This window comes from Tauraco erythrolophus, chromosome 5, assembly GCF_009769465.1.
Source record: "Tauraco erythrolophus isolate bTauEry1 chromosome 5, bTauEry1.pri, whole genome shotgun sequence".
NCBI classification, from domain to species: domain Eukaryota; kingdom Metazoa; phylum Chordata; class Aves; order Musophagiformes; family Musophagidae; genus Tauraco; species Tauraco erythrolophus.
In genome coordinates, this window is record NC_141469.1 from 23,702,528 (window position 1) to 23,728,268 (window position 25,741).

General features: G+C 47.0%; 1 protein-coding gene across 1 annotated transcript in view; it reads right to left on the reverse strand.

Annotated features, from left to right (window-relative positions):
• The window catches only part of PTPRA (protein tyrosine phosphatase receptor type A), a 141,271-nt gene that overhangs the window by 65,282 nt on the left and 50,248 nt on the right, over positions 1–25,741 (reverse strand). The window contains exon 3 of the mRNA XM_086612573.1: positions 11,071–11,142. Within this exon, the coding sequence (XP_086468699.1) occupies positions 11,071–11,142 (72 nt within the window). The remainder of the gene's footprint in view (positions 1–11,070; positions 11,143–25,741) is intronic.

Genomic DNA, 25,741 nt, shown 5'->3' on the forward strand with positions numbered 1-25,741 from the left:
TGATTTAAAGAAATCGTAATCACCAACATTTAGGCATAAATCTACCCAAACTCTTCAGCGAGTCCTTTACAATTTAACAGCTCTGACTTCTTCATTAAACGCAGAATCGCGGCCAAGGGGAATTCACATTGACGTCGGGTTTTGGAGACGTCTATCAAAGTCAGATGGAGCCATCCCCACCGCGCTCGCTCCAACACAGCACTAACATCACATTTCCATTTTCCAGAAGTCAGTTTGTTTCCTATCATGTAGAAAGGCTTTCGCCTTGGTTACTTTTGCTTTCTGTTTAGCTTGCACAGAAGACAATTTGCACTTGGGATGAGCTCTGAGTGAAGAAAGTATTGGTGCCTACAGAGAAGTGCTTGGTTTTCTTTCCCAACCTGTTAATAAAAATAGGTGTGTGGACTAAACAATTCAATTGAAGTTACTGAAAGGCAGAGGGCAGGTTTTAAAAGGTATTTTTCCTTTTAAAAGGAAAAGTTTGGCTTGTGTTGAAGAGAAGCAGCAAATCAGTTCATGACATAAACGGACTGAGAGCAGCCCTGTGGAGAAGGATTTGGGGGTGCTGGTTGATGAGAAGCTCAACATGAGCCGGCAACGTGCGCTGGCAGCCCAGAAAGCAAATCGTATCCTGGGCTGCATCCAAAGCAGCGTGGGCAGTGGGCCAAGGGAGGGGATTCTGCCCCTCTGCTCTGCTCTCGTGAGACCCCACCTGCAGTGCTGCGTTCAGCTCTGGGGTTCTCAACAGAAAAAGGACATCGAGCTGCTGAAGCATGTTGAGAGGAGGGCCACAGAGATGATCCAAGGGCTGGAGCACCTCTGCTATGAAGACAGGCTGAGAGAGTTGGGGCTGTTCAGCATGGAGAAGAGAAGGCTCCAGGGAGACCTTCCAGCAGCCTTCCAGTACCTAAAGGGGCTACAAGAAAGCTGGAGAGGGGCTTTGGACAAGGGCGTATAGTGACAGGACAAGGGGCAATGGATTTAAACTGAAATAGGGCAGACTTCAATTAGATGTAAGGAAGAAATTCTTCACTGTGAGGGTGGTCAGGAACTGGAGCAGGTTGCCCAGAGAAGTTGTAGATGCCCCATCCCTAGAAGTGTTCAAGGCCAGGTTGGACGGGGCTTTGAGCAACCTGGTGTAGTGGAAGGTGTCCCTGCTCATGGCAGGGGGAGTTGGAACTAGATGACCTTTAAGGTACCTTCCAAACCAAACCATTCTGTCATTCTATGATTCTGTCAGTTCTTCCCTTCTGTGACTGAGAAAACTTTATCAAAATCATCTTGATTGCTGCATAAGAAAACAAAGTAATTTAATTACAAGCAAGACCCTGAACCACTGAAGAAGAGCTTCTCCTCCTGCTAATGCTCAAAATACAGGGCTGCTTTCGTTATATTTACGAAGCAGCAATGCTCTAAGCACCGTATGTGGACCAAAGGTAATTCTGAGGGTCCCGGTGATGATCTGCATCACATCACTTTAACAGCGTTTTCAATTAAACACTTGATAAAGATTAATCATCCCCTTCAGCAAGCTGACAGCCATTCAAAAAGCACAGAAACAGCCACTTTAAAAACAATGAAAACTCTAAGAACACCTGCCTGATGGACAAAAAAACTAGCGTCTAGCAGATATTATCTGTTTTTATTAAAAAGCAAATAAAACTGAACCAGGGAGCAGATGTTTTAAAGCAGTTAATGCAGAGGAGAAAGTGGGTTGCCATCCAACATCTCACTAAAACATCTTCCCAAATGATACATTTCAAGCCCTACTCAAAGCACATAAAAATAAAGAAATAACTATTAAATAGGTTTCGATCGAGCCGCTGGCTGCTGCTTGGTAAAAGGACTCAACAGATACACCTCTGAAGCACAGCAGCATAACGAGAAGGAGCCACCAAGAGAAGGTCGCAGCTTTCCCCGGTGAAGCTGATCTTCCTTTGTGCAGCTGGCTCAAAACCAGTGGTATACTGTTATTTTGTGATTCTGTGATTCTGTACTGGGCTTCCCAGTTTGCTTTTTCCCCTGTGGATACCTTTTAGTGTCCTCACCGTGATATTTGAGGGTGGCTTCGATGCTGCTGACGGCGCCTGAGCCAAGCTGGGCGCAGCGGGAGCTGGGCTGCCTCGCTGCAACCCAACGGGCTGGGCTGGCAGCTGAAGAGCAGAAAATTCGTTTCCTGCAATCGGTTGTTTGAGGAAACAAATCTTCATGATGTGTAACGTGCGTCTGAGCTCTCAGACAGCGGATCTGAGCCTCTGGCAGCTCTGGTAGGAGTCCCAGCAGCATGGGTGGTGGGTGAGGTCTTCTTGTACCCCAGCACCCGCAGGGGGCTGCGGGACCAGGGCTCTGCCTTTTCTCAGCAGCAGCACTTTAAAAAGCAGCGACAAGCCGGTGAGGCGCCCGACGCGCACGGGTAGTGCCCCTGCAGCGGAAGGCGGTGATCCATTGTGACTGTCGTTTCAGAATGGTTTCTTGACAGGAACTGGTGTCTTTAAGACAACACCTGGTCTGGCAACAGGAGGAGAGCGCGCAAGCAGATTCCCTGGGCTCTCCGAGTGGTGCAAGGCTGCACGTTCATTTGAAGATGCAGACTTGGAAGACAACATCCAGGCAATGCCACCACTCCCGACGCAGCCCTCCACGAGACTCCCAGGTGCAGAAGCCATTCCTGGGTTCCTGACTTACACGTCCTGGTTTGGGGAAGCACTGAAGGGCAGAGCTCCAGCCCTTCCAGATAATTTGCTTTTTGCTCAGATTTAACTATTTCCCTCCAGATCCTTCAAGCTCACACTGTTCTGGGTCATGATGTCCTACCATCTGCCTTACCACACCTATAACTTAAGAGTTCATCATTGGGGTGAACTCACTCTGAGGGTGGTGAGGCACTGGAACAGGTTGCCCAGAGAAGTTGTGGCTGCCCCATTCCTGGAAGCGTTCAAGGCCAGGTTGGATGAGGTTTTGAGCAACCTGGTGTAGTGGAGGATGTCCCTGCCCATGGAAGGGGCGTCGGAACTGGATGATCTATGAGGTCCCTGCCAATCCAAACCATTCTATGATTCTATGAAGTGAGATCCCAGGAAACATTCCAAGCACCTGCTCAACACCCATCACTTCTTCCTCCCATGAATCTCTGAACACACCTCTCCGAGTCTTCTTGCACAGATTAAAGTGCACCAACACAACATGGATCCTGACCAACTTCTCTCCTGAACAATCCAACCCAGCTTCAACAGTTACTCATCTTTCTGCTGCCTAATCTCTAGAGTCATTTCCCTGTCCTCCTGCACAGCTCTCACATCCCCTCGAATTCTTTCTCTGCAAAGAGGAACACTGCACACAGTAATATGCAATAACTAATCCCAAATGGATTGCAGCTGTGGAGACCATCCTGCTCAGTCACACCTGTATCTCAGAGCTTCAAATGTCAGTTTAGATGCCATAATATCCACTCATTCGGGGGAGACAGCAGCATTTAATCCTCAAAACTAGTTTGCCTCAAATACAAAGCTTTTTGCAAAAACTAAGGCACTTGGGTCTCTGGTTTCCTTAGCGGTATAGTCTTGTTCACATAACCTTGTTGACTTCTCCAATCCCCTGTACAAGACTGGAAGCAGTTAACATTAATGTTTTTCTTTTTCTTTTTTTTTTTAAAGACCAGGTCTAGTTGAATTTATAACGTGCAAACTTCCTCTAGAACTACAGCAGCTTGACCTTATGCTTCCTCAAAGCTCGACCCAAGGTAAGACCTGAGGTTGCCAAGAACATCTGCTGAGCGAGGTGCAGCCAAGCCAGCATGCTGTACCAGCAAGGCACCTCGCAGTGGGGAAAGGAAAGAGCCATACAGAAGTAAAACACAGATTTATTGTAGTAAAAACTCCATCTGTATTTGAAGTATTTTACTTTAAAGAGCTTTTTCCCTCCCTCCAGCTCTTCAAAGAGCTTCTTGACCTTGTTAAATTGCTCACCAAGGCACATGCATCACATCAAATGGATGTAGAACGTGGCTGAGCTGCAACGTTTGCTCACAGCCCCCATCCTCACAAATGCTCTCTGCAGCAGCAAAACCCCACAGACTACAGTATTTCTTTTCCCAAATATCATATGCTTCACCCAGCTTCTCCTCCTGCGCTACACCAGAGCCAACTCCTACACTAGGCAGAAGCACCTGAGTAACAGAGAGGACGGGCGACAAGGCACATATGTCTTGCAAGACACACAAACTTTGATGAGTATCAATGAAACGCATTCAAAAAGCAAGTTTTGAACTTAAATTCACTGTCACTCAGCAACAGTCAACCAAAAGCTAGTTCCCCTCTACAACTGTTCTCCTCCTTGGTTCCCAGATAACCCTTCCACGTTTCACAAGAAATAATTTACCTCCTTCTCCAGCGAGCACATCCCTCAGCTCCGCAGGTACCACTGTCCTTTCTCTCACTCAGAGTATTATTATATCTGGACGAAGCTCAGAGCAACTGGCTGAGCTCGTAAGAGCGATACCGCATTTTATCTCAGAACTGGAGGATTTACGCATCAAAAGCTTGTCTGCTTCTCCCCAACTGCAGCAGTTTACCTGCCACCAGACACTGCTCCCCATAAAACATGTCTACCTTAGACCATCACGGTCTTGGAAATACTCTGCCCTCCCAGAGAATAAGTAATTATTCCAGCCTGCCCTATCCCCCCATGTACATCCACACACAAAAAACCTCTCCAAATATCTGCTTGCCCTCAGAATGACTCCATGTGAAAAGGGAACAGGTCCCTGCTCAAGCACCAGCGGTTCCTCACCGCAAGTAGATCACACACGTGTGTAATGTAAGTATGACGAATCCGTCTAACCACCGACTGGAACTGAGAGAGGTCCACGCATCGCTTGCCAAATTCCCACAGCACATGTAATTTTTTCTCTTTCCTTTTTAATCACTGCATAAGCCACAGAAGATTCAGGCAGCAATATTAAAGGAAAAGTCACTGGCCAAGGGAGAGAGGAAAATATCGGTGATGGTGCCAGCTCGATGACAGGGGATTTCCATGCTTTGCTCTTGGAAAGACCTGATAGGATTGATAGATTTGGTTTAGCTTTCAGCAGGGAACTTCCAGGATTTGGACTATAAAATGCTTAAACATCACGAGAATTGAGTTCTGGAACAGGAGATACGAGAAGTTAATGGTGTTAGTAACCACCGACCTGTCTAATCCCATCACTGACCTGTATCCGTCTCACCAAATGTATTCCCGAAACCTGGATGTGGTTTACAGCACACTGTAAGGTCTTGAGGCAAGAAATCTATTGGGTGCAATTCCATGATTTCACGGCTTTTAGTTTATAACAGCTGGGACCAGTTCTCCTCTGGCCGCTCCAGCGTCCTCTATATTTGGTACCATGAAAAAATTGTCACTAAAGTAGTTGCATTTGTGTCTTTACCAACGAACTCGAAGTATGCCTGATTAAATTTCCTCTCCTTGTCTTACCTAACCAGGCATTTCTGCCATCAGGTCTACCCAAGGTTTTGAAAACCTGCACAGCCGCTGATTGAAGCCTCCTATGTTACAGGGAGGCCACTGCCACCCAAAGTTGGGGTTGCTGAAGACCTTTCATCTGCTCTTCTATGTTTGCCTTTCACCATCAGATAGTAAAGATCTTTTCTGTTAGCACACTCTCCTGAAATGGAGAGGATGGGGGATGAAAAGCTAATATCAACACGAAGGATGCCCTGAAAAAGCAGGAATGGGCACCACTGATTGAAAACTAAGGTGACCTCGTGCCACTCCATCCTTCAGAGGCACCTTCCAGCTTCCAGTGATGACCAAGGAGCCCCAAACTTGTCCCTTTGGTGTCTTCACTCCCTTGACTTGTCATCTCCTCTGATCGTTCTGACCAGGAGTAGATAAACTCTCCAGTGGCGAGGAACTCGCCTTCACATCTGTTACATGATATTGATCAACCAGAGCAAGGCAGGTTTGGCTGGAGCTAGTAAGCATTAGTTGCTCAGAAAAAGATCCATTCTGAGCTGTAAAAAGAGTAATTTAAATCAACTAAGATGTCATCTGCCTGATTTGAAGGATCTACTTTATTGAAGGAAATCGGGATCAACTCAACCCTTTCATGGGAACAAACATAATCAAAGCAGAGATGTGTTTGAAGCCATCAACATGAAAAAAAAAAATTGTTCCTACAGATTCAGGTCCACAAGTATTAGCAGTAACTGTGCTTAGCTGAAATTAGCACTGCTTGACCTCAGTGGAGAGATGATGTTGAGGAAGCCCTCAAAACGTGGCATGCAAACACCACTCAAAAACTGCACCCAGGCTGCAGACCACGGCTGCAAACCTCCCGAAAGCCGAAGCTGTGGTCGCTACACCCTGCAGAACAAGGGCTGACAACGTATCTTTGAGGCAACCACCAATTTGGTGCAATTTCCTGTCTGACTCAGGTGACAGGTACACCGGTTGCTGGTATCCATTTTCCAGGACCGAATTTCAATAAAAATCACATGTCTCAGAAGGACCCAAGAGCAATCTATGTCTGTGCACTGACAGATATGTCGAATTAACGTAAAAATGAGGTCTTCCTAAACACCTGCAAGAGGAAACCTGTTTGCAGAACGAGCTACTGAAAAAATAAATTACTATTCAGGGAGGTAGTTATCAGCAATAAGAGCCAGGGTGGATGTGTTTATTTATACACAGCAGCTCCAGGTATGGGTTGCAGGTCCCGACACGCTGCTTGGGGTGGTTTGTGTAAGCAGTTGTCTCCTTCACATCCCCAGCCTGCAGTGAGCTCCAGCAGAGCAGGCTGGAGGTGCGTGTTTGGTACTGTCAGTTTGTGAAACAGCTCGTACAGATCCTAGGGTGTTTTTAGCATGCAGCAGGCCAGGAGGTCACCTCACATCAATGACATCAAATTCAGTGTAGAAGTTTGGAGCTCCATAGGAAAGAGGTGGGGAGAAGTGCCTGTGGGACTTAGGAGCACCAGTAATTTGTGATTTCTGGTCTCAGGGCAACCTCTGCATTTCCAAAAATCCCTCCAAGGGTCAGCCTGCACCTCAATAAATGCCAAAATTTGACAGTAATCTTTAAAGGTTTGAGAAGGACAACAGCTGTTGGCAGCTTCCACCAAAGCTAAAAGAGCAAATCTTTAAAGTGGAGGAAAAAGCACTTCTTGGCTCGGTCATCATTAGATGCCAAAGCCACCAGGGTGAACCAGTGCAGGACTAGGATGGGTCCTGACCTGTCACCTCCATTTCTCCTGCAGTTTGCTTAGAACTGCATGTACTCAGTGAGAAGATCAAGTTGTGGCACAACTGCACTTTTTTGAAGAGCAATCCTTAAGACCAGCTCTGGAGAGAAGGTGCAGGGTCCGACGGCTGTGGCAGCCGGTGCCTGTACGCTGGAGGGAACAGCTGGAGAGGACGGAGCCGTGCAGCCGCACTCTGACGACAAATTAAATTTCAAGTTAATACGAGAATGCACACCAGAGGAACGTGCCAACCACAATTATCAACTCTTATCTTGCAGGGAAGATCTTTCAGTTATTGTGGGTAGCGTCGAAAACATCAGCTCAGCGATCGGCGCTGCTGGAACCAGTGAGAAGAAAAACACACGCATCAAGCCCTTCTGCAAATCCACAGGGCACGTCAGCTTGGCTCCCACCTCCCAAAAGATGTTGGCGACGCAGCTGGAAAAGGCGCATGGAAGGATACAGACGGTCTGGAGGTAGCAGATGGCTTCGGATGGACTTTGTTGAAACGAGATATGTGGTTTTAGTACTCACTCTCTCAACAAAACAGAGCACTCAGTTCAGCTCTGCACTGGTATCGATATGACTGTCACCTCCACGCCTGGATGGTTTTCTGCCCTTTGTAGCTTGCTGTAAGGCTGTACTTACCTCCGACCTCATGCACAACCGTAACACGCTCAAAAAACCCAGTGGTGCCAGGACACACGCGCAGCCCAAACGGGATGTGCATCAGCTGGTTAATTATTAACCAGCGTATCTGGCAATGTTTTGCACACTCAAATACAGACGGCTCAAGGCAAGGCCGTGTCTCCATCACATCACACACCTCACTCCTATTGCCTTCATCACGCACCGGCGCTCCTCCCGACCCAGGACCGTTCACACGAACGGTGAGACCGTTAATGCCCCACCAGTGTCATCGCTCACACCTGCACCTGATGCTCTGTGTCATGGGGATTTTTTTCAGTAAATGAAGAAATCCTCCTCTTGGTTTTTCCTTAGCAAAACCAACGTTTGAGAAAATAAGTACATTACACAAAGTATTTTAGATGAACATCCCATCGTGTTTACCTTTGCCTTTTCTACTGTCTACAATGAAGAAAATAAAGGATTACAAGCAAATTATCTAATGCTACAAGATGTATTGTGAGACCCCACCTGGAATACTGCATTTAGCTCTGGAGTCCCCAGCACAAGAAGGACATGGAGCTGCTGGAGTGGGTTCAGAGGAGGCCACAAAGATGATCCAAGGGCTGGAGCACCTCTGCTATGAAGACAGGCTGAGAGAGTTGGGGCTGTTCAGCCTGGAGAAGAGAAGGCTCCAGGGAGACCTTCTAGCAGACTTCCAGTACTTAAAGGGGGCTTACAAGAAAGCTGGGGAGGGGCTTTTGACAAGGGTGTGTAGTGACAGGACAAGGGGCAATGGATTTAAACTGAAAGAGGGGAGATTTAGACTGGATATAGGAAGAAATTTTTCACTCTGAGGGTGGTGAGGCACTGGCACAGGTTGCCCAGACAAGTTGTGGCTACCCCATCCCTGGAAGTGTTCAAGGCCAAGTTGGATGAGGCTTTGGGCAACCTGGTGTAGTGGAAGGTGTCCCTGCCCATGGCAGGGGGATTGGAACTAGATGATCTTTGAGGTCCCTTCCAACCCTAACCATTCCATGATTCTATGATTCTATGATTTAGTCAAATTTTCAGGGAAGATGACAGGTGTAGCATCCATGTAGAATTTTTGAGTAAAATAAAACACCTGCCTTTCTACATGAATCGTGGTTTTAAGTCACCCAAACTCTAAGCGATTCTTTCATTGCTCTTCCTATTCCTGTGAGACATCGTAATTTTAAACATTGGATAATTTGAGTTTGCAGCTTGAAGGTTTCTTCAAAATGTCAGCTTCTTGCTTTTTGTAGCCAGACTGATGACACTGTAGCTAATTTGTTTAATTAGCGACTTACAGAAAGATGTCTCTACGAGAACGTGAAACCCTTCAAACAAAATGCTTTAAGTGCAGACTCAAGAGACCATCCATAATGACTGTTTACTCCCATCTTCTATATATTTTTGGGCCACACTATTTCAATCAGCAGCTCCTGAGACTGATGGCATCATACTTTCTAAATCAAAACTGAACTCCGTCAAGAGGCCAAGCGTAATTGTCCCAAGTTTTTCCTAACAGGAGGATGTTGCTTTTTAAAAAATCGCGCTGCGATATGAAGGAAAGAAGTCAATATACAAAATAAACACACACATCCAGACGCTGTCACGCACTCCAGGAGGAGTTATCCCCTTGATTTCAGCAGCTTTGTTTCTCCTGCTCTGTCTTTCCTTCCCCCAAGCACTTGGCTTTTGCTGACCGCTGCATCCAGGCACACAAATCCTTCCAACTCTGGTATCGTGGAGCACAGGGAGAAGGCTTGCACAGATGTTCATTTTGTAAGAAACAACAGCTCATGCAAATCCCTGCTCCAAGCAAATTCCACAGTAGTGCATCTTATCGCAAGCCAAACAAAAAGTACAAATACATTTGAGAACTGTAAACCTGTATTAAAAGAATTCGCTCTTGTTACAGCTTGAATTTCTCCCTCTCCCTCCAACTACTCAGCCAGTAAACTATCCACCGACACCGAACACGAACCAAACCACTAATTCCACTCGTGCTAATAAGAAGTGTAAAACCCAACTGCCACATAAAGCAAAGCTGTGTTAAAGTACGACAGACACACCACACGCCACGTTCACTCATAGTACTTTCTTACACGTTTACAGCTCGAATAAATGCAAGAACAAAATCCCGCCTGTGACGCTGGTCTCGCCAAAAATCTGACTGGGTTCCAAAGCAGAGCATCCAGTTTTGCTGTATTTTGGGTATATGCACATTGCAGAGGTTTCACATATTGGCGGGAACTCAGAGACAGCTCTACCACCTTTTCAAGCTTGTAAATTGAAATGTTATGAGTGTGTAGAGCAAAGCCTGGAAATGCCTAAGGTCCTCTCGCCTGAGTAAAGTCAAGATGGCTTTTTGAGGGTTTTTGACTGCAAGAGGAAAGCCTGACTCACATTTAGGTGTCTATATGGCGACTATGGTGAAGACCCTCTTCCCTACAAGCAAAGGCAGAGACCAACAGCGACCACTGCACCAACCCGATGATGCTTCTGAGCATGATAGTCGTGGCAGAAATGATCCAGCAAGACAAGAATCCAGCTACTACAGTATCAAAAAAATACGTATAAATACATTTAACTCTTCACACATTTGTATTTTCTTTTCCAAGTCTGTCCAATAGTTTGGTGCTTTTAATATCAGGGATTTCCTCCATTTCATTAATGAAGAACTGAGTGCTCTCTTGCCACACTTGAGGATAGACCAGTCTGCCACAGAAGTTCGAGATGATGAAAATAAACTAATAAAATGTATTTTTAGGGTTGTTTTTTTTTTCAGAAGGCGAGTTAGAACCTGAATTCCAACTCAACCACTACGTTTCAGCAGAACAAAAAATTCCCTGTGCTGAGTACTCTCAAATAAGAGTCATGTCCCTTCCAACTCTGTACCAACAGAGACCTTATTATCCTTCAGGGGAGGAAGTCGGATTTTTTCCACTTAGTTACATTCCCAGGTAGTTCTTAAATAAGATTTCCCTTCCTGCTGTGTTTAAAGGGACACTTTAACACATCAAGTCGATGCCTTGGCCATGTGCTGCTCCATCCTGCCATCATTGTGTACTGAACCCTAAAATAGAGCGATGACAGGCCGGCCACCGGCCAGCGCAATTTTATTTCAAGGAGAGGACAAATGCCAAGATGCCAAAATCAACAACGCTTCTTCCTACCTTAGTTATCGTAAGTAAATCGTCCACCCGCATGTCATTAGGAGCCCATAAAGGTTCTTCCAGTGGTGCCCCCTGCAAACAAATACATGAGAAAAAGCTTTTAAAACCAAAGAGTTACAATTCAGCAACATCTTTGGAAAACAGTGTTTTCCCTGCCACCAGCAAGGCAAAATGCAGCTTTTCATTATTGCTCACGCTAGAGACACACTTGAAAAAATGAAAATAACTTTTAAATACAGAAGGTAAACCTGTGGGAGTTTCCAGGGTTAAAAGTGCTCTTGGGCAGAGGCAGCAGCAGGTGATTACAGGTCAGCAGCAGCTGTTATAAATGAGAAAGAGACTGATGTTCACAGCTTCGCTTGATATGCACTGCTCTTTGGGGTAAAGTAAAGTTTAGGAGTTAGAAGAAGTATCATAGAATCACAGAATGGTTTGGCTTGGAAGGGACCTTAAATATCATCTAGTTCCAAGCCCCCTGCCATGGGCAGGGACACCTTCCACTAGATAAGTAGCTAATTTTTATTACAGTGGAGGCACCTTGGGCTCCTAGGAGTGTGTATTTACCCAGACACAAGCGGTTGGGGCATTTGAAAAGGCAGTTCTGTGTATGTGCATTTATTCCCACCTCAAGGGAAGGGGCTAGAAAGCCCCATGGTGGTCACCAGGACTTCTGATGGCCATGTACCATCAGAATTACGGACTTCCCCAAGCCCAAACCTCTCTCGATACAGACTTTGGCTGTTGGGATCAAGTGCGATCCTAAAAGGAACAGGCTGAAGGTTGCCCCAGCAGTTCAGGTGACCCACAGTGATGTTTGCAATGTTTTCATGCGTCTGCACAAACCAGCCTCCCTACCCACCAGCTCTCGGGCGTGGGTTCCTCACTCCATCGCAAAGCCACACCACAGAGGCTCGTGGTTTACTCGTGAAGTTGAGACTGTTCCCGGTTGATTCCCACTTCTACGTGACAAGCCAAGTCGCTCCCACTCTCTCCATCTCTGTTCTCCCTCCCAAAATATTTTTTACCTACTTTTGCCTGCTCTGAGGCAGCAGCAGGCTCCTTGCAGGAGTTTGCAGAACCAACCCCTCCTTTCACTAATCCCATCTTCTCGGCTGATGCTCTAAAGTATGAAATTAGAGACCTGGGGCACTTCTAGAGTTAGAGTTGAATATATTCAACCAAATTAATATTTTTTTTCCTATCGACATCTTTTCTCCCCAGCCTTGGGCAGGATGCGACCAGCTATCTGCTCTCTCTGTGCCAAGTAGCTGCAGAGCTCAGACACAATCCCTGGGTGATCTCCTCCCTGCTTTTCATCCTACTCAAGTGTTGACTCGAGCACTTGTTCAATTAGACAAGTCTCAGCATTTCCATCAGATGGGCGCACGAGGCTGATTTTTACCTCCAGAGAACAAAAAGTCTGTGTGATAGAATAGTCAAGTGTGATAGAACCAGGAGCTTCAAAGCAACAAGACCTGGAGATCACGCCTGCTTTAAAGTCTGCCAGAATTGCTGCTTAACCCGAGCAGACCACCAGCAACCAGAAACTTCCATTTTAAGAGAAGTTGAGAGAGAGCACATGAAAAAGACATTGGATCTGGCAGGAAGGAGGAGAGCTGGGTTACATTCCTGATATTTCTTTTTTAAGGCAACTGGAGAATGGTTGACATGAGGTGTCTGCTTTCTCTTGTCTCTGACCTAAAGAGAGCAGCCCATAGATGTGCTGAACTTGCTGGTCCTCCCGCACCACTGCCATTTCCTTCCTTACGATCCAGTGTTTGCCAGTATCTCCCAGCAACGCTGCTGTCCTGGGGCAGAGGGGTCTGAGGGCTGCAGAAATGTAGTCCAGCCTTCAGCCTGTCCTCTCCTCCCTGTGCAATGGGGATGAGGTCCTTCCATCCTTCAGTTCGCTATATGCATTTAAAACAAAGGGGTAAATTTTAACGGGACCAAACCAGGAAGCTGGCATAAGCAACTTGTGTCATCAATATTTTCAAGGTCATAGAATCACAGAATCATAGAACGGTTTGGGTTGGAAGGGACTTCAAAGATCATCTAGTTCCAACCCCCCTGACATGGGCAGGGAAACCCTCCACTACACCAGGTTGCTCAAAGCCCCATTCAACCTGGCTTTGAACACTGCCAGGGATGGGGCAGCCACAATTTCTCTGGGCAACCTGTGCCAGTGCCTCAAATTTCTTCATTTGATCTAATCTAAATCTGCCCTCTTTCAGTTTAAAGCCATTGCCCCTTGTCCTATCACTACACACCCTTGTCAAAAGCCCCTCTCCAGCTTTCTTTTAGCCCCCTTTAGGTACTGGAAGGCTGCTAGAAGGTCTCCCCGGGGCCTTCTCTTCTCCAGGCTGAACAACCTCAACTCTCTCAGTCTGTCTCCATAGCAGAGGTGCTCCAGCCCTCGGATCATCTTTGTGGCCCTTCTCTCGACCCGCTCCAGCAGCTCCATGTCCTTCTTGTGTTGGGGACCCCAGAGCTGAACGCAGTACCGAAGGTGGGGTCTCACGAGAGCAGAGTAGAGGGAGAGGATCACTCCCCTCAACCTGCTGCCCACGCTGCTTTGGATGCAGCCCAGGACATGGTTGGTCAATTTATTCTTCCATTCACAAAGCTGCCAGATTCTAAACGCAGCTTCAGATAGTGTTGAGTGCAAGAAAAGTTGGAAGACTTTGCATTCACCTCCAGCTTCAGAAAACCTCGATGGAACGAGGGACTCCCCTTCCCTGCTGTTATTAAAATCATAGAATCATAGAATTATTAGAGTTGGAAGGGACCTCAAAGATCATGTAGTTCTGACCCCCCTGCCATGGGCAGGGAAACTCTCCACTACACCAGGTTGCCCAAAGCCTCATCCAACCTGGCCTTGAACACTTCCAGGGATGGGGCAGACACAACTTCTCAATTGGCATCATCTGAGAGTTAAAAGGGAATCAGCAATGAAGCTGAGTTCTTGCAAAGCTCGGAGCAAGACACATGCAGTGTGTGTTCACGGCTCCTTGCAAGATGAGGACAGCATCTTGCTGAAGGAAAGACATACACTGAGAGGTAACAAAAAAAAAAAAGCAAATACAAAGGCAGAATGAAAACAAAAGAGCTTAAAAAAGCTTATAAAAGTCTATGTCACACGTTTGGATGGGTTTTAGAGCAGGCTGTGTCTTCAGATGGCTGTAAAAACAGATCAGTAACAGAAGAAGAGAGTAATTCACGATGCATGAGTTGCAGTGACTCATAAACGTCGTTCGTTCTGACAGCGCAGGAGCACGGCGCAGGCACGCACTCCCGTCGCTCGAGTATATAAGAGGAGAAACATGGTACGTTATAAACGCTTACAAGAATATCCTTCACCCACATCTGTTCCTAGAAATTAGTCACATGGCCTGCGCGTAGAGGAAACGCGATTGCCAAAGAGCAATCGTCCGACAGAACTGAAAGGAGGTGGCGTGTCCCACGTTCGGCTTATTCAGCCCCGGCCACACACGAGTCGTTCCGCTCATCTGCTGTGCCCCGACCCTACTGTGCCCCAACGTGCCTGCAATGTAATCCGCTTGCCAGATAATCCTCCAAAAACGCGGTATCCTGAGGATCTGGTGCAGTCAACTGACTGCGGTAAGCCCTGGCTGCAACCCGTCGGCCTCGGGAATTATATGATTACTATTTGTGATTATTATTTCTGTACGTCAATTGTATATGCTTGGATGAAAGCAATTTAATCAGGTAGATGCACGAACCGGTATAAGAGATCAACAGTAAGGAAGGTATGCTGCCTACAGGAAGGAGCTTCCATTCGCTACAGCCAAAACTCAGGTTTCCAAGACTGGCAGCATTGAGAAACTCAACACTGACCAGATCCAGGTGTTTCTGGACAATGCTGTAACACAAAAGCACTCAGTTCGTAACTTCAGTTATGAAAGAGCCGCTGGGACTCAGCAGCCGAGCACCTTCCAGTCCAGTGCTGCACCAAAAGATCAGAGACTCCTTTGCAAACCCTACAAGCAACAAGAAATTCTACTGTGTGCTCTTGGATTTTAGATTCACAAGACAAAGCAGTTTTATTGGTAAGAAGTCAGGTGAATTGGTTGCATTAGCGTGTTTTTTAAAACAACGCAGGGAAGATCAAGACCTGCGCATTTGCAAGCTCACCTGCAGGCTCCAGTCCCTGGAGACAGACTAGTCCAACGGATGGTCCATCAACAGGCAGAGCGCAAGTTACTGCCAGGAGCTTACACCTTAATGAATAACAGAGGCAGCTTATCTCGCAGAGCTTGAGAGCCTCAAAACTGCAGCTCAACTGGTGGCTTCCCATCATCGAACTGGAAAACTACAGATGGTGAGTTACACGCTTGGGAGTGAACAGCTCCTACTAATTCCGCAGTGTCCAGACATCTCAGCTGAGGTCAGGGCCCTATCATGAGTTATAAAGAACTGTAGGCTGTTCCTTCCCTGAAAAAGCAATTAGATCTACAAACCGTATCTACAAAAAGATGGATGGGACCATCAGAAAGGTGCCATTCCTTGGTGTTTCTTCTCTCCCAGAATAGCTTAAGCAGAAGGTCAGTGACTATGCTGGTAGGAGAGCCCAAGCCCGATTCACAGCCTGGTACCCTGTTTTACCCACAACACCAAAGCTGCTAAACCTCTGCAGCCAGGTTGTCCCACTCTCAGTAGCAAACAGGCATACCAACGGCATGGGATTGAATATTTTGGTAGACCAGCAGGCATCCAGAACAAGAACTTCACTCAAGCTGAAACATTTCTGTCCTGGATCATCCTGCTCGCTATGGAACAATTTTACGGCGCAACACCATTTCTTTTATAAAAACGAGGAATTCAAGCTCACAAACCAAGAGGTCTCTTTTGGAAGAACCCCGCTGAGAAAGGGCTTTGGGAACGCCCGCGCTACGTAGGACTTCAGACATCAGTGGGTGCGTTAGTCGAGAGTTTAATGGTACAAAACGTTACACATAGAAATGGTCGAGATTTGGGGTTGGCAAAGGTGGCCTACAGCTACAGGACTTTGTCTCTTACTAAAATAATTAAAGTAAGAGTAAGGCAGGTATTAGTTGGCTAGACAGCCCCAAATCCCGCCGCCCGCGTAATCCACCTGAAAGCCAAGTGTATCAAGGCAAATGAAAGCCGCCTTTAATCCATGCAAATCTCAGCACAACAATCTTTCATTCTCTTACCTCCTGCCGCGAGTTTAGTCCTGCCCCGCACCCCTCCTGCTGCCAGAGCTGCGGGGGCAAAACAACACAAAGCTCCGTATTTTAGTAACACGGAGAACAAATTTTGGACCTTTCGCACATTTTGGGGCAGCCGCGGCTTTACGCTTCCACGGTTGGGTTGAGACCCAACTCTGTTCCACCTGCGCTCGGTTTAGTCGTGTGTATCGACACATGTAAATTAGGGCAATTTGCGCATAAATTAGGCAGCGTCATTATGCTAATTGGGATGGTATGATTGTGCTGAGCATGTTTGCAATCTGCCACAATCCTCTGGGACAGCACCGGGAGCGAGCTGCTGCATCTCAAAAGGCTGCTGCTCCGCTGGCACCCCACTGCAGCAGATATGGCCACACATCTCCCCAAAGTAAGCCTAAATAATGGAGGAGAAGGGGCAAGAGACCTGTTGGGATTCGCTTTGTTGGAAATGCTGGTCTCTTTTCTAAGCTATAATGCTACCCCCCAAAATAACTCTTCTTCCTAAACATTGCGTCCTAATCTCCCCCTGTGACGCATGAAACAGGTTGATGTATATATAGATCATAGAATCACAGAATCACAGAATGGTTTGGGTTGGAAGGGATCTTCAAGATCATCCTGTTCTAAATCCCCGCCATGGGTAGGGACACCTTCCACTACACCAGGTTACTCAACGCCTCATCCAACCTGGCCTTGAACACCTCCAGGGATGGGGCAGCTACAACTTCTCTGGGAAACCTGGTCCAGTGCTTCACCACCCTCAGAGTGAAAAATTTCTTCCTTAGATCTAATCTAAATCTCCCCTGTTTCAGTTTAAAGCCATTGTCCCTCGTCCTATCACCACATGCCCTTGCAAAAAGTCCCTCTCCAGCTTTCTTGTAGGCCCTCTTTAGGTACTCGAAGGCTGCAATAAGGTGTCCCTGAAGCTTTCTCTTCTCCAGGCTGAACAGCCCCAACTCTCCCAGCCTGTCTTCATAGGAGAGGTGCTCCAGCCCTTGGATCATCTTTGTGGCCCTCCTCTGGACCTGCTCCAACAGCTCCATGTCCTTCTGATGTTGGGGACCCCAGAGCTGAACGCAGTATTCCAGGTGGGGTCTCATGAGAGCAGAGCAGAGGGGCAGAATCCCCTCCCTCGACCTGCTGCCCACACTGCTTTGGATGCAGCCCAGGATATGGTTGGCTTCCTGGGCTGCTAGTGCATGTTGCTGGCTCCTGTTGAGCCTCTCAGCAACCACAATGGGGTCAGTGAGAGGCTGCTAGAAAAATACAGACACCAAGGTGTCTGTAAGACAAACAAAGAGCAGGAGACTTGAATCCCCTGCACTTTGCTTTACCAAACCTAATCTAAAGAAACAAGCCATTCTCACAAAAAACAGAGCTGCTGTACTTTACCCCTTACAATCCCCACCTGAATTGCAACAGAGGTCAGGATGCTCACCAGGATGGAGGCTGTATCATAGAATATCCTTGATGATCCCTGCCCTAAAAGAAAAAAAAATCCACCCTAAATCTTACCAATTGAATGAACAAGGATAATGGAGGAACAAATAAACTGCAAAGTGACAGCTTCTCCTTTTTGAGAATCAGCTAAGTAGCCATACACAAGTAGTTCTACCTAGTGTAGATAATTATCATGGTAGACCTTCAGGGTCTTTTATCAAAATATGGATTTTTTTAGATATCCGACAGGTATTTTGCAGCCTGAGCCCCGAATGCCTGCGGTGCCACAATCGGTTTCCCCATGCAGAGCACAGCGTGGCAGTGACAGTGAACTCCAGCTCCAGGGGCTGGGGGTGGGTCTGGTTCTGCACCACATCTCTCTCCTCTTTATGGGTACCAGGGGATGCTCTTTAAGCCATTCAATTTTCCTACCAAAACTGGTCACTAATTTAGCTGCCAAACGGGATCATTACGATGAAAAATCCTACATGTGGGACTCGAGGTCTCTCCCTTCCAAAGGAATTTGAGCTTGGTTTATTCTCCATGATCCAGCCAGGAGCTTTTCCCCCAACAGACATGGTGGCACTTTGCCTGGCTAAACCACATCCAGCAGAAGAGTACCAAGCACTAACCTAGCACAAAAAGCATTAAAAAAACATCAACTTTGGGCAAACCATATGGTAACACCATGCCACAGGTGAGAGCAAACACAATACGCTCTGTACGGCATGAAGCAAAAATAGTCAGTTTTCAGGGAATAACAGTGCTTAAATATCAAACCAGCCCAGGAAGAGATGCCCAGGTAAAAGTTTTTTAATGCCTTTGACCTCAGCGCTCCTGCCCTTTTGCATTTCTTTGCTGCTTTGACCATATTATATCAAGAGATGGTTTTTACAGCAGCACCCAGAAGCTGCCCGGTTGCAGCATGGGGAGACACCATGCCCTGCAGATCTCCCCAGCCGAAAATATTCCAAAACATCAATCTGGAGGATCGACGATCAAAGCCACAAACCCTTTTTACAAGCAGGCACCGTGAGCACTCTAAACTCAACCCAAGGCAAAGGCAGCAGGGATAAAAACGAGTTATTGCAGGAAATGGAAAAGGAGGGTGAAAATACTAAAAGGGCACGGGCACAGGAGAATCAGGGGATGCTCCATACGCAGCAAGAGCAGGCAGCAAAAGTGAGCTGTCCCAGCTGCAGGGCCAAAGGAATTAGCAAAGCACAAAGCAAAAAAACGCGTGGCCAGCTTCCTTCTGCTCTTCTGCAACCCACCTTGAACTGGGTTGTGGCTTTTCCCCATTCCTTCTTTCAACAGAACTCCCCCTGAGTAGTTTAGCAGTGAAAGAAAACTCATTTCTCCCCCTCTAAGAAGTAATACGGATACTGGCACGGTCCAGCATCAGCGCCTTAGTGCCCAGTAATTCCCAAGCCCCTCCAAACACCGAATACCTTGGCACAGCAGCAGCTTTAAAAACTTTTCTCTCCACCTTTTGGCGATTATTAATTTAAGTCTGTCACCAGTGGATCAGTTTTGGATTGCAACTAAACCAAAGAGATAAAAAAAGGTTTGTCCAAAGACTCTCCCTACCAAATCAGTTCAAAAACGGAGAATGCAACCATCGCTTTGAACAGCTTCTGCTGCTAAGAAGAATTAATATTCTACAGCAAGATTTAAAACACAAGTTCAACAAAGTTATTCTTTGCTGTTTGACTTCCCCTTAAAGCATAAAACCAATTTGGTTTTGTTTCCATCATAAACAGTTTCTTTAATGGTTTCTCCCGGGAGCACAACGCGGGGACTCGGCGCGCGAAGCTGCCCCGGCCCCGCCAGCTCCAAGTGAATGGCACAAGGTGCTGATCTGCCCCGCTACGGCAATTTCTGTTATTCAAGTCTGGCAAACAATTCCTTGTCTGAAAATGGGACAGGATCCAATCGTTACCTCCTTTCTTATAAATAAGAATTTAAAAAATCCTGCCTATTTACTCTACCTGCCTATTTGCTGTACTGGCAGTACCTCCACGCAGGCCCGACAGCCACAAATGCCGGCAGTTCCCGCAGGTCTGCCTGTTGCTGTTTCTCCTTTCATCCCAGCAAAAAGCGTGACAAAGCTAAATGAGCAATCACCAGCAAAGAAAGCATCTGGCTGCTTCCCTGACAACTGAACAAGCCGGCAGTCTTCAGAAGGCAAAGCTTTCCCATGCTTCTAACCAAGGTAACTAATTTTACAGTTGGACTCGATGATCTCAGAAGTCTTTTCCAACCTAAACGATTCTATGCTTCTAATATGCAGTCACCTTAATTTTAGTGAAGTTGGTGCTTCCATACATCCTCACTAATGTTTTTAACCGTCATTCATCTGTACTAAACCACCCCAGGATTTCCATCTCCCAACATAATTTATTAAAGATCAAAAAAAAAACCCCATCCATTTTCCTGTAGCTGCATTAACTGTGGACTTATTCCACCCTGAATTAAAACCGTGCGGGCACCAAACCCTGGCGAAATACGTGAACCCAGCGCACTGCACACAAACCTACGTGAACGGGTTTTTGTTCCAATGGTTTCGCTCACCGCCACACACCTGATAAGAGTCTGCAGCAACGACACGCCCAGAGATAAACCGGATCGAATCTTTCAAATCTTCAAACCCCAACCAGGCCTCCTGACCGAGGAGGGGGAAAACAAACACCCAAACAAAACACGCCGTGCGTAACAAGACCACTTCCCTTGGCTGATCCTTCTGCTTTCCCCTCCCTGCCGTGTCTGCGCGCACGGGTAGAAATTGCTCCCGTGCATTTTCCGAGCTACCTGCTGGCTCCGCTCCCGTGGACGGGCTGTGGGGCTGACGCCCAAGTCCCGGTGCAGCAGCACCCGGCAATCTTCTCCTGGGGCTTGCAAAGTTTAGGTCTCAGTGTTTCTTAAGAATACTGGAAGATGGAAAGAGACGGGGCAAAACTGTCTGAAAAGAGGCATCCTTTACAAATTGAAATGAGAGTGGGGGAAAAAAAAAAACCAAACTCAGGCGTGCAGAGGTGGCCACCGACCCCAAGAGCCATCTCCTGGGAAGCCAGTGGATGCACGACTGGATACGAGAGGCATTCATCAGCGACGATTTGATAGTCAAATATTGGCATATGGGCGATATGGATATAAGGAGATACGTAAACAAGCTGTGACCCTACCTGAAGGCATGGTGGGAGGGCACCGTCACTCTTCCTGAGCTCCGTGCCAGGGATGCTTGCACTGCTGAGTGCATCATACGCAGCGCAACACGCAGCCCAGCTGCTGAGGTCTCATTTCTAACCAGCTAAACATTTGCAAGCTTTTCCTTTCTCTTCCTCTTTTAACTTCCTTAATGAATAAACATACTTAGGAAGGAGGGAAAAAAAAAAACCAGCCCATTTGCACGACTTGGTCATCCTCTGGGCAGCCCAGGTTTGCTGGGAGGAGCTTGGAAGGGGCAATGAGACATGAGATTTTTAGTAACACAATGGGGACTTGAGCTGCCACGGGGCAGATGATGTGGCACAGCCACGCACGCTGCTACAAGGGTAATTTCTGCTGGTGGTCCAGGGCTGGCTCCATTTTTGGGAAGGTGTGTCAATCCAAGCTGCTCATTGAACAAGGCTGTTGGGATATACAGCTTATTTAAAGGAGGTTTGGCTGTATCCTACATGTTTTGGGAGTGAATGAAGGCAGCGAGCTGGCATTTGTGCTTCCCCTAACGTTTTGGGAAAAAAACCCACACCCCCATCATGCTGTTGGCTTGCCAGATCTCAAATTCAGGAATTTCTGTGTCCGACCAAGGGGATATGTAGGTTACTCCTTACCCACACACCAGCCCAATATGGCAATCGCAGCCACGTGCCGTGTTGCCACGTCCTGCTCCACTCACTGATGCAAATCACCACGATGGAAACCTCCTCACTCCTGCCAAGAGAGGTTTCAGTTTTGTGACCCACATGTTGGGTTTTCCTGCCCATCGTTTCACCAAACCTCAGCCCAAAGACTGCCAAGGCACCGGGCAGAGCTTTTGGCTGCTCGAAGGCAACCAGGAGCTGGTTTTAAGGCAGATCCATGCGATACCAGCTTGCGTGGTGGAGTCAAGTGGTGGTTTCGGCTGTGATTTCCACGCACGGAGGCGGCAGAGCTGGGGCAGGGACACCGAGTGATCCTTCAGGAAACAACCCAAGAAACAAGCTCCGGCCAGATTTCTAAAAACGGTTATAGCATCGGACAGCGATAGGATGTTCTTCATTCCTCCACACAGACAGACTTCTGAGCTTTGGATATAAATACAACATTGTCGTAGCCGGGATATTGTGCTTTTCTCCTCCGGGTCACCAGTTGAGAGCTACAGCAAGCCGTGCTGCTCAAAAAGCAACAGCTTCTTTATGGCCGCCATTAACTCTTGTATTGCCCAGCACCTTTTTTGTGGGGCTTAGGGTTAATGCAACAGCCTTGGCCCCTCCTTGAGAGCCGGTGGTCTGCACCATGAGATCCGTTCTCAGTTATCGGGACACCCTCTTACACACCTCCATGACACCCCAACCCGGTCCTGCTCCGGTTGAACGTCAAACAAACTTTTGACAGACCTGATACTGCACAATAAGGCTTTTAACGCAAGCGAAAGCTCAACAGTGAGAGGAAAATTAAGCCACAGCAGCAGAGACTGAAGGAAAAAGGGTTTTCACATCTGGCACTGGCACTGCATCACTTCAGTGCGTTCACGGAAGAGTTTCACCTCCAGGCTCGATTACCAGGCTCTGATTTTAGATTCACTGTCAAAATAAAGTTGCGAATAATTCCACTCAATTTTGTACAGAACAAGGAACCATCAACAATTTTTTTTGCTTATATTTATTTATAAATCGCTCAAAACCACCCCCATATATAATAGGGGTTACTCCAGCAGTAACTCCAAAAAGACACGGGACAGACCCTCTGCCCTCTGTAAAACCAGGCTTTTATTTCTTGTGGATTGCTCAGCACTTTGCACCAAGGAATAACGCCGACTCTGTTGCAGCTTTTAGGCTGGATGAAATTCAGAGTCTTGACGCACACCCCCTCAAACCCCACTGAAGCCCACGAGGACTCAAAGGACCTAAGGATCCGGGGAATTACAGCACACAATCTTTACCTGCATCAGGTCTGAAACCATGAAGCATCTTGTTAAGGGTGTTATTACATTATAAAGGGGCTATAGAGCAAGTTTCTGGAGACGCAGTCACAGAGGAGACACCTCCTGGTCCGTACCACCCAAATTCCCTCAGTCAAAAACCCCAGACCCAAACATTTTTCTGCAAGAGTTTTGCTAAAGCTGTTGATGTTTTTGTTGGGGGGATATAGTGGATGGCAGGACAGAACCTGCGGGACTCGTCACGCCGGTAGCAGGATCCCCGTAACGCTGCATGAGGAGTCCTAGCATGGGAATTTTGTAACCTTTGGACATATTGCAGATGGAAACTGGAGCCAAAAGTCATGGAAGAGACCTCATGGATGGAAAATCTTTGACCGAGTTGTGGTGCCAGATGTTGCGTGCAGCTGTGGGGCTTTGCTTTAATCCATCACGGTGATCTCCTGCAGTCTCCAGATAACTGAACGCAAGAGGGCTTGACTTTCTTCAGGGGTTTCTGTCCTGTTTCATTAGTGGAGACCCTGCTCCAGCAGTAAAATAAGCAGTTTGGTTCTCTGGAAGTCCTCTCCAACCACTGTATTCTTTGTTTAAAAATACAAAATGCTGCATTAAAAGGGTGGGTTTGTTTTTTTATTTAAAACCACGCATTTTCAGTTGAAATGTGCTCAGGTCCTTCATCCAAGCAAAAGCAAACCTCCAACCAGGACTTCCCCCCCCCCCCCCCCGCCCCAGACATCACATTCCTACCTTAGTTACCACGATTTCTTTGCTACAATGCATTACCTAAGCTTTAAAAGAAAAAATTAGCAGTGAAGGTGCCAAGTACTCAGACCACCCCCAACACCCTCAGCATTAGTGCTGCAAACTCTGACACCCCGGTGCAAACAACTTTGAAAGTCTCTGAGTTGTAAATACATAGAATCATAGAATGGTTTGGTTTGGAAGAGACCTCAAAGATCATGTAGTTCCAACCCCCCTGCCATGGGCAGGGACACCCTCCACTACACCAGGTTGCCCAAAGCCTCATCCAACCTGGCCTTGAACATTCCAGGGATGGGGCACCTACAACTCCTTTGGGCAACCTGTTCCACTGCCTCAATACGATGACTGGCAGCAGCTACATCTTCTAGCGCTGGACCAGATACGGCTTCAGCGTTCGGCATCGCACCTGCCGGGCTGGGATGCCCTGTGGTTGGCACCAGAAGGAACTCCTACCTCTAGAAAGCCAACTTGAAGGCTCCTGCTCCATCCTCCAGACAAACCCGTGGAGGAAGGGCGTGTGGGAAGAACGAGGGTGACATTAAATAGCTGATTTGCATGGAAGAGGTTTCTCTGGCAGGGCTAAATGTGTTTTGTTTTCCCCACAGATCGTGCCCCTGGCTGCACTAGGCACCAAGGAAGTGAAACCTGTTTCCACAGATCATATGATGGTCAGGCACTTGGTGACTGAGACGATCTTCCAGGCTTGGCAGTAGGAGGCACCGGGGCAAGAGAAGGAGCTTGGCTTTGCCTCCAAGCCCAAGCATAGCCAAGGCACAGTCTCACCACAATGTCTGATGGAGAACCTTGAACAGCAAAACTTATCCCAGCTGCCGCAGGGTCCAGGACAGCGTCAGGACACCCTGTGTCTTGATGGGTCCAGCCTACCAGGAGCTACAGCTGCAACAGGCATTAATGAGACAGGCTGCAATGAAACACCTAAATCTAACTCTCGAGACACATGGCTGTTCTTTCCCAATCTCAGACTTTTCATAAGCCTAAGGAAAAAGAAAGAAATCCATCTACCACCTCTTGGGGAAGGTATGTGCTCCAGGTAAGACAGTCTCCTGGGAAAAAAAGAGATTAAATTTTCTTTTTCTATTTCCACTGCTGGCCTGCAGCATTAACAAACCCGAATTGTTTTACCCTCATCTATTCCTGTTTTCCTTACCATCTTAAACCTTGTCTATTCAAATGAAGGTTTTGCTGCAGAAACTTTCACCAGTGGTGAAACAATAATCTACGAGGGAGAGTACACACGGGGTTTGACTCTGCATACATGCAAATCAACAGCAAAGATTCCAGCACTTCCAGGGTACAGCTTTTGCAGCACCTTCGGTTGGGACTAAGTGCACTTGCGCTCCCACAATACCATAACAAAATAAAATGGAGACAACCTCTTCTTTAGCTCCAATACTTGAAGCATTAGCAGATTATTTCTTTCATTTTGCTTCTAATAAGTGAAATAGAATTTTTCAGGGCCTTTTTCTCTGATCTGAACAACTGTTTCTCCAATGCAACAAACTGGAAACTCTCTCTCTATACTTTTTACAAGGGCATGTAGTGATAAGACAAGGGGCAATGGCTTTAAACTGAAAGAGGGGAGATTTAGATTATGTATAAGGAAGAAATTTTTCACAATGAGGGTGGTGAGGCACTGGATCAGGTTGCCCAGAGAAGTTGTAGCTGCCCCATCCCTGGAGGTGTTCAAGGCCAGGTTGGATGGGGCTTTGGGCAACCTGGTGTAGTGGAGGATTTCCCTGCCCATGGCAGGGGGGTTGGAACTAGATGATCTTTGAGGTCCCTTCCAACCCAAATCGTTCTACGATTCTATGATTCTATACACTGTTTATTCTGGTTGAATTTAGTTAGGAAACTGATGTACTTTCAAGCACGTAAGTGCCAGTAAAAACTGAGAACAAGAAAACAGAATTCAAGTGCCAAGATGTTACAGATATCAAGTAGCCAACCTTAAAGATGCAGAGGAACTTCTGGGCTGAATAAGTGTAAAAACTGTGCTCAGAGAGAGATCCCCATTTCCATGCAGGATGGGGAAGCTCCGAGAAGGCGGGTGGGGAGGAAAAGACCTCTGTGAGCTGCACAGAAATACTCTGGGTTA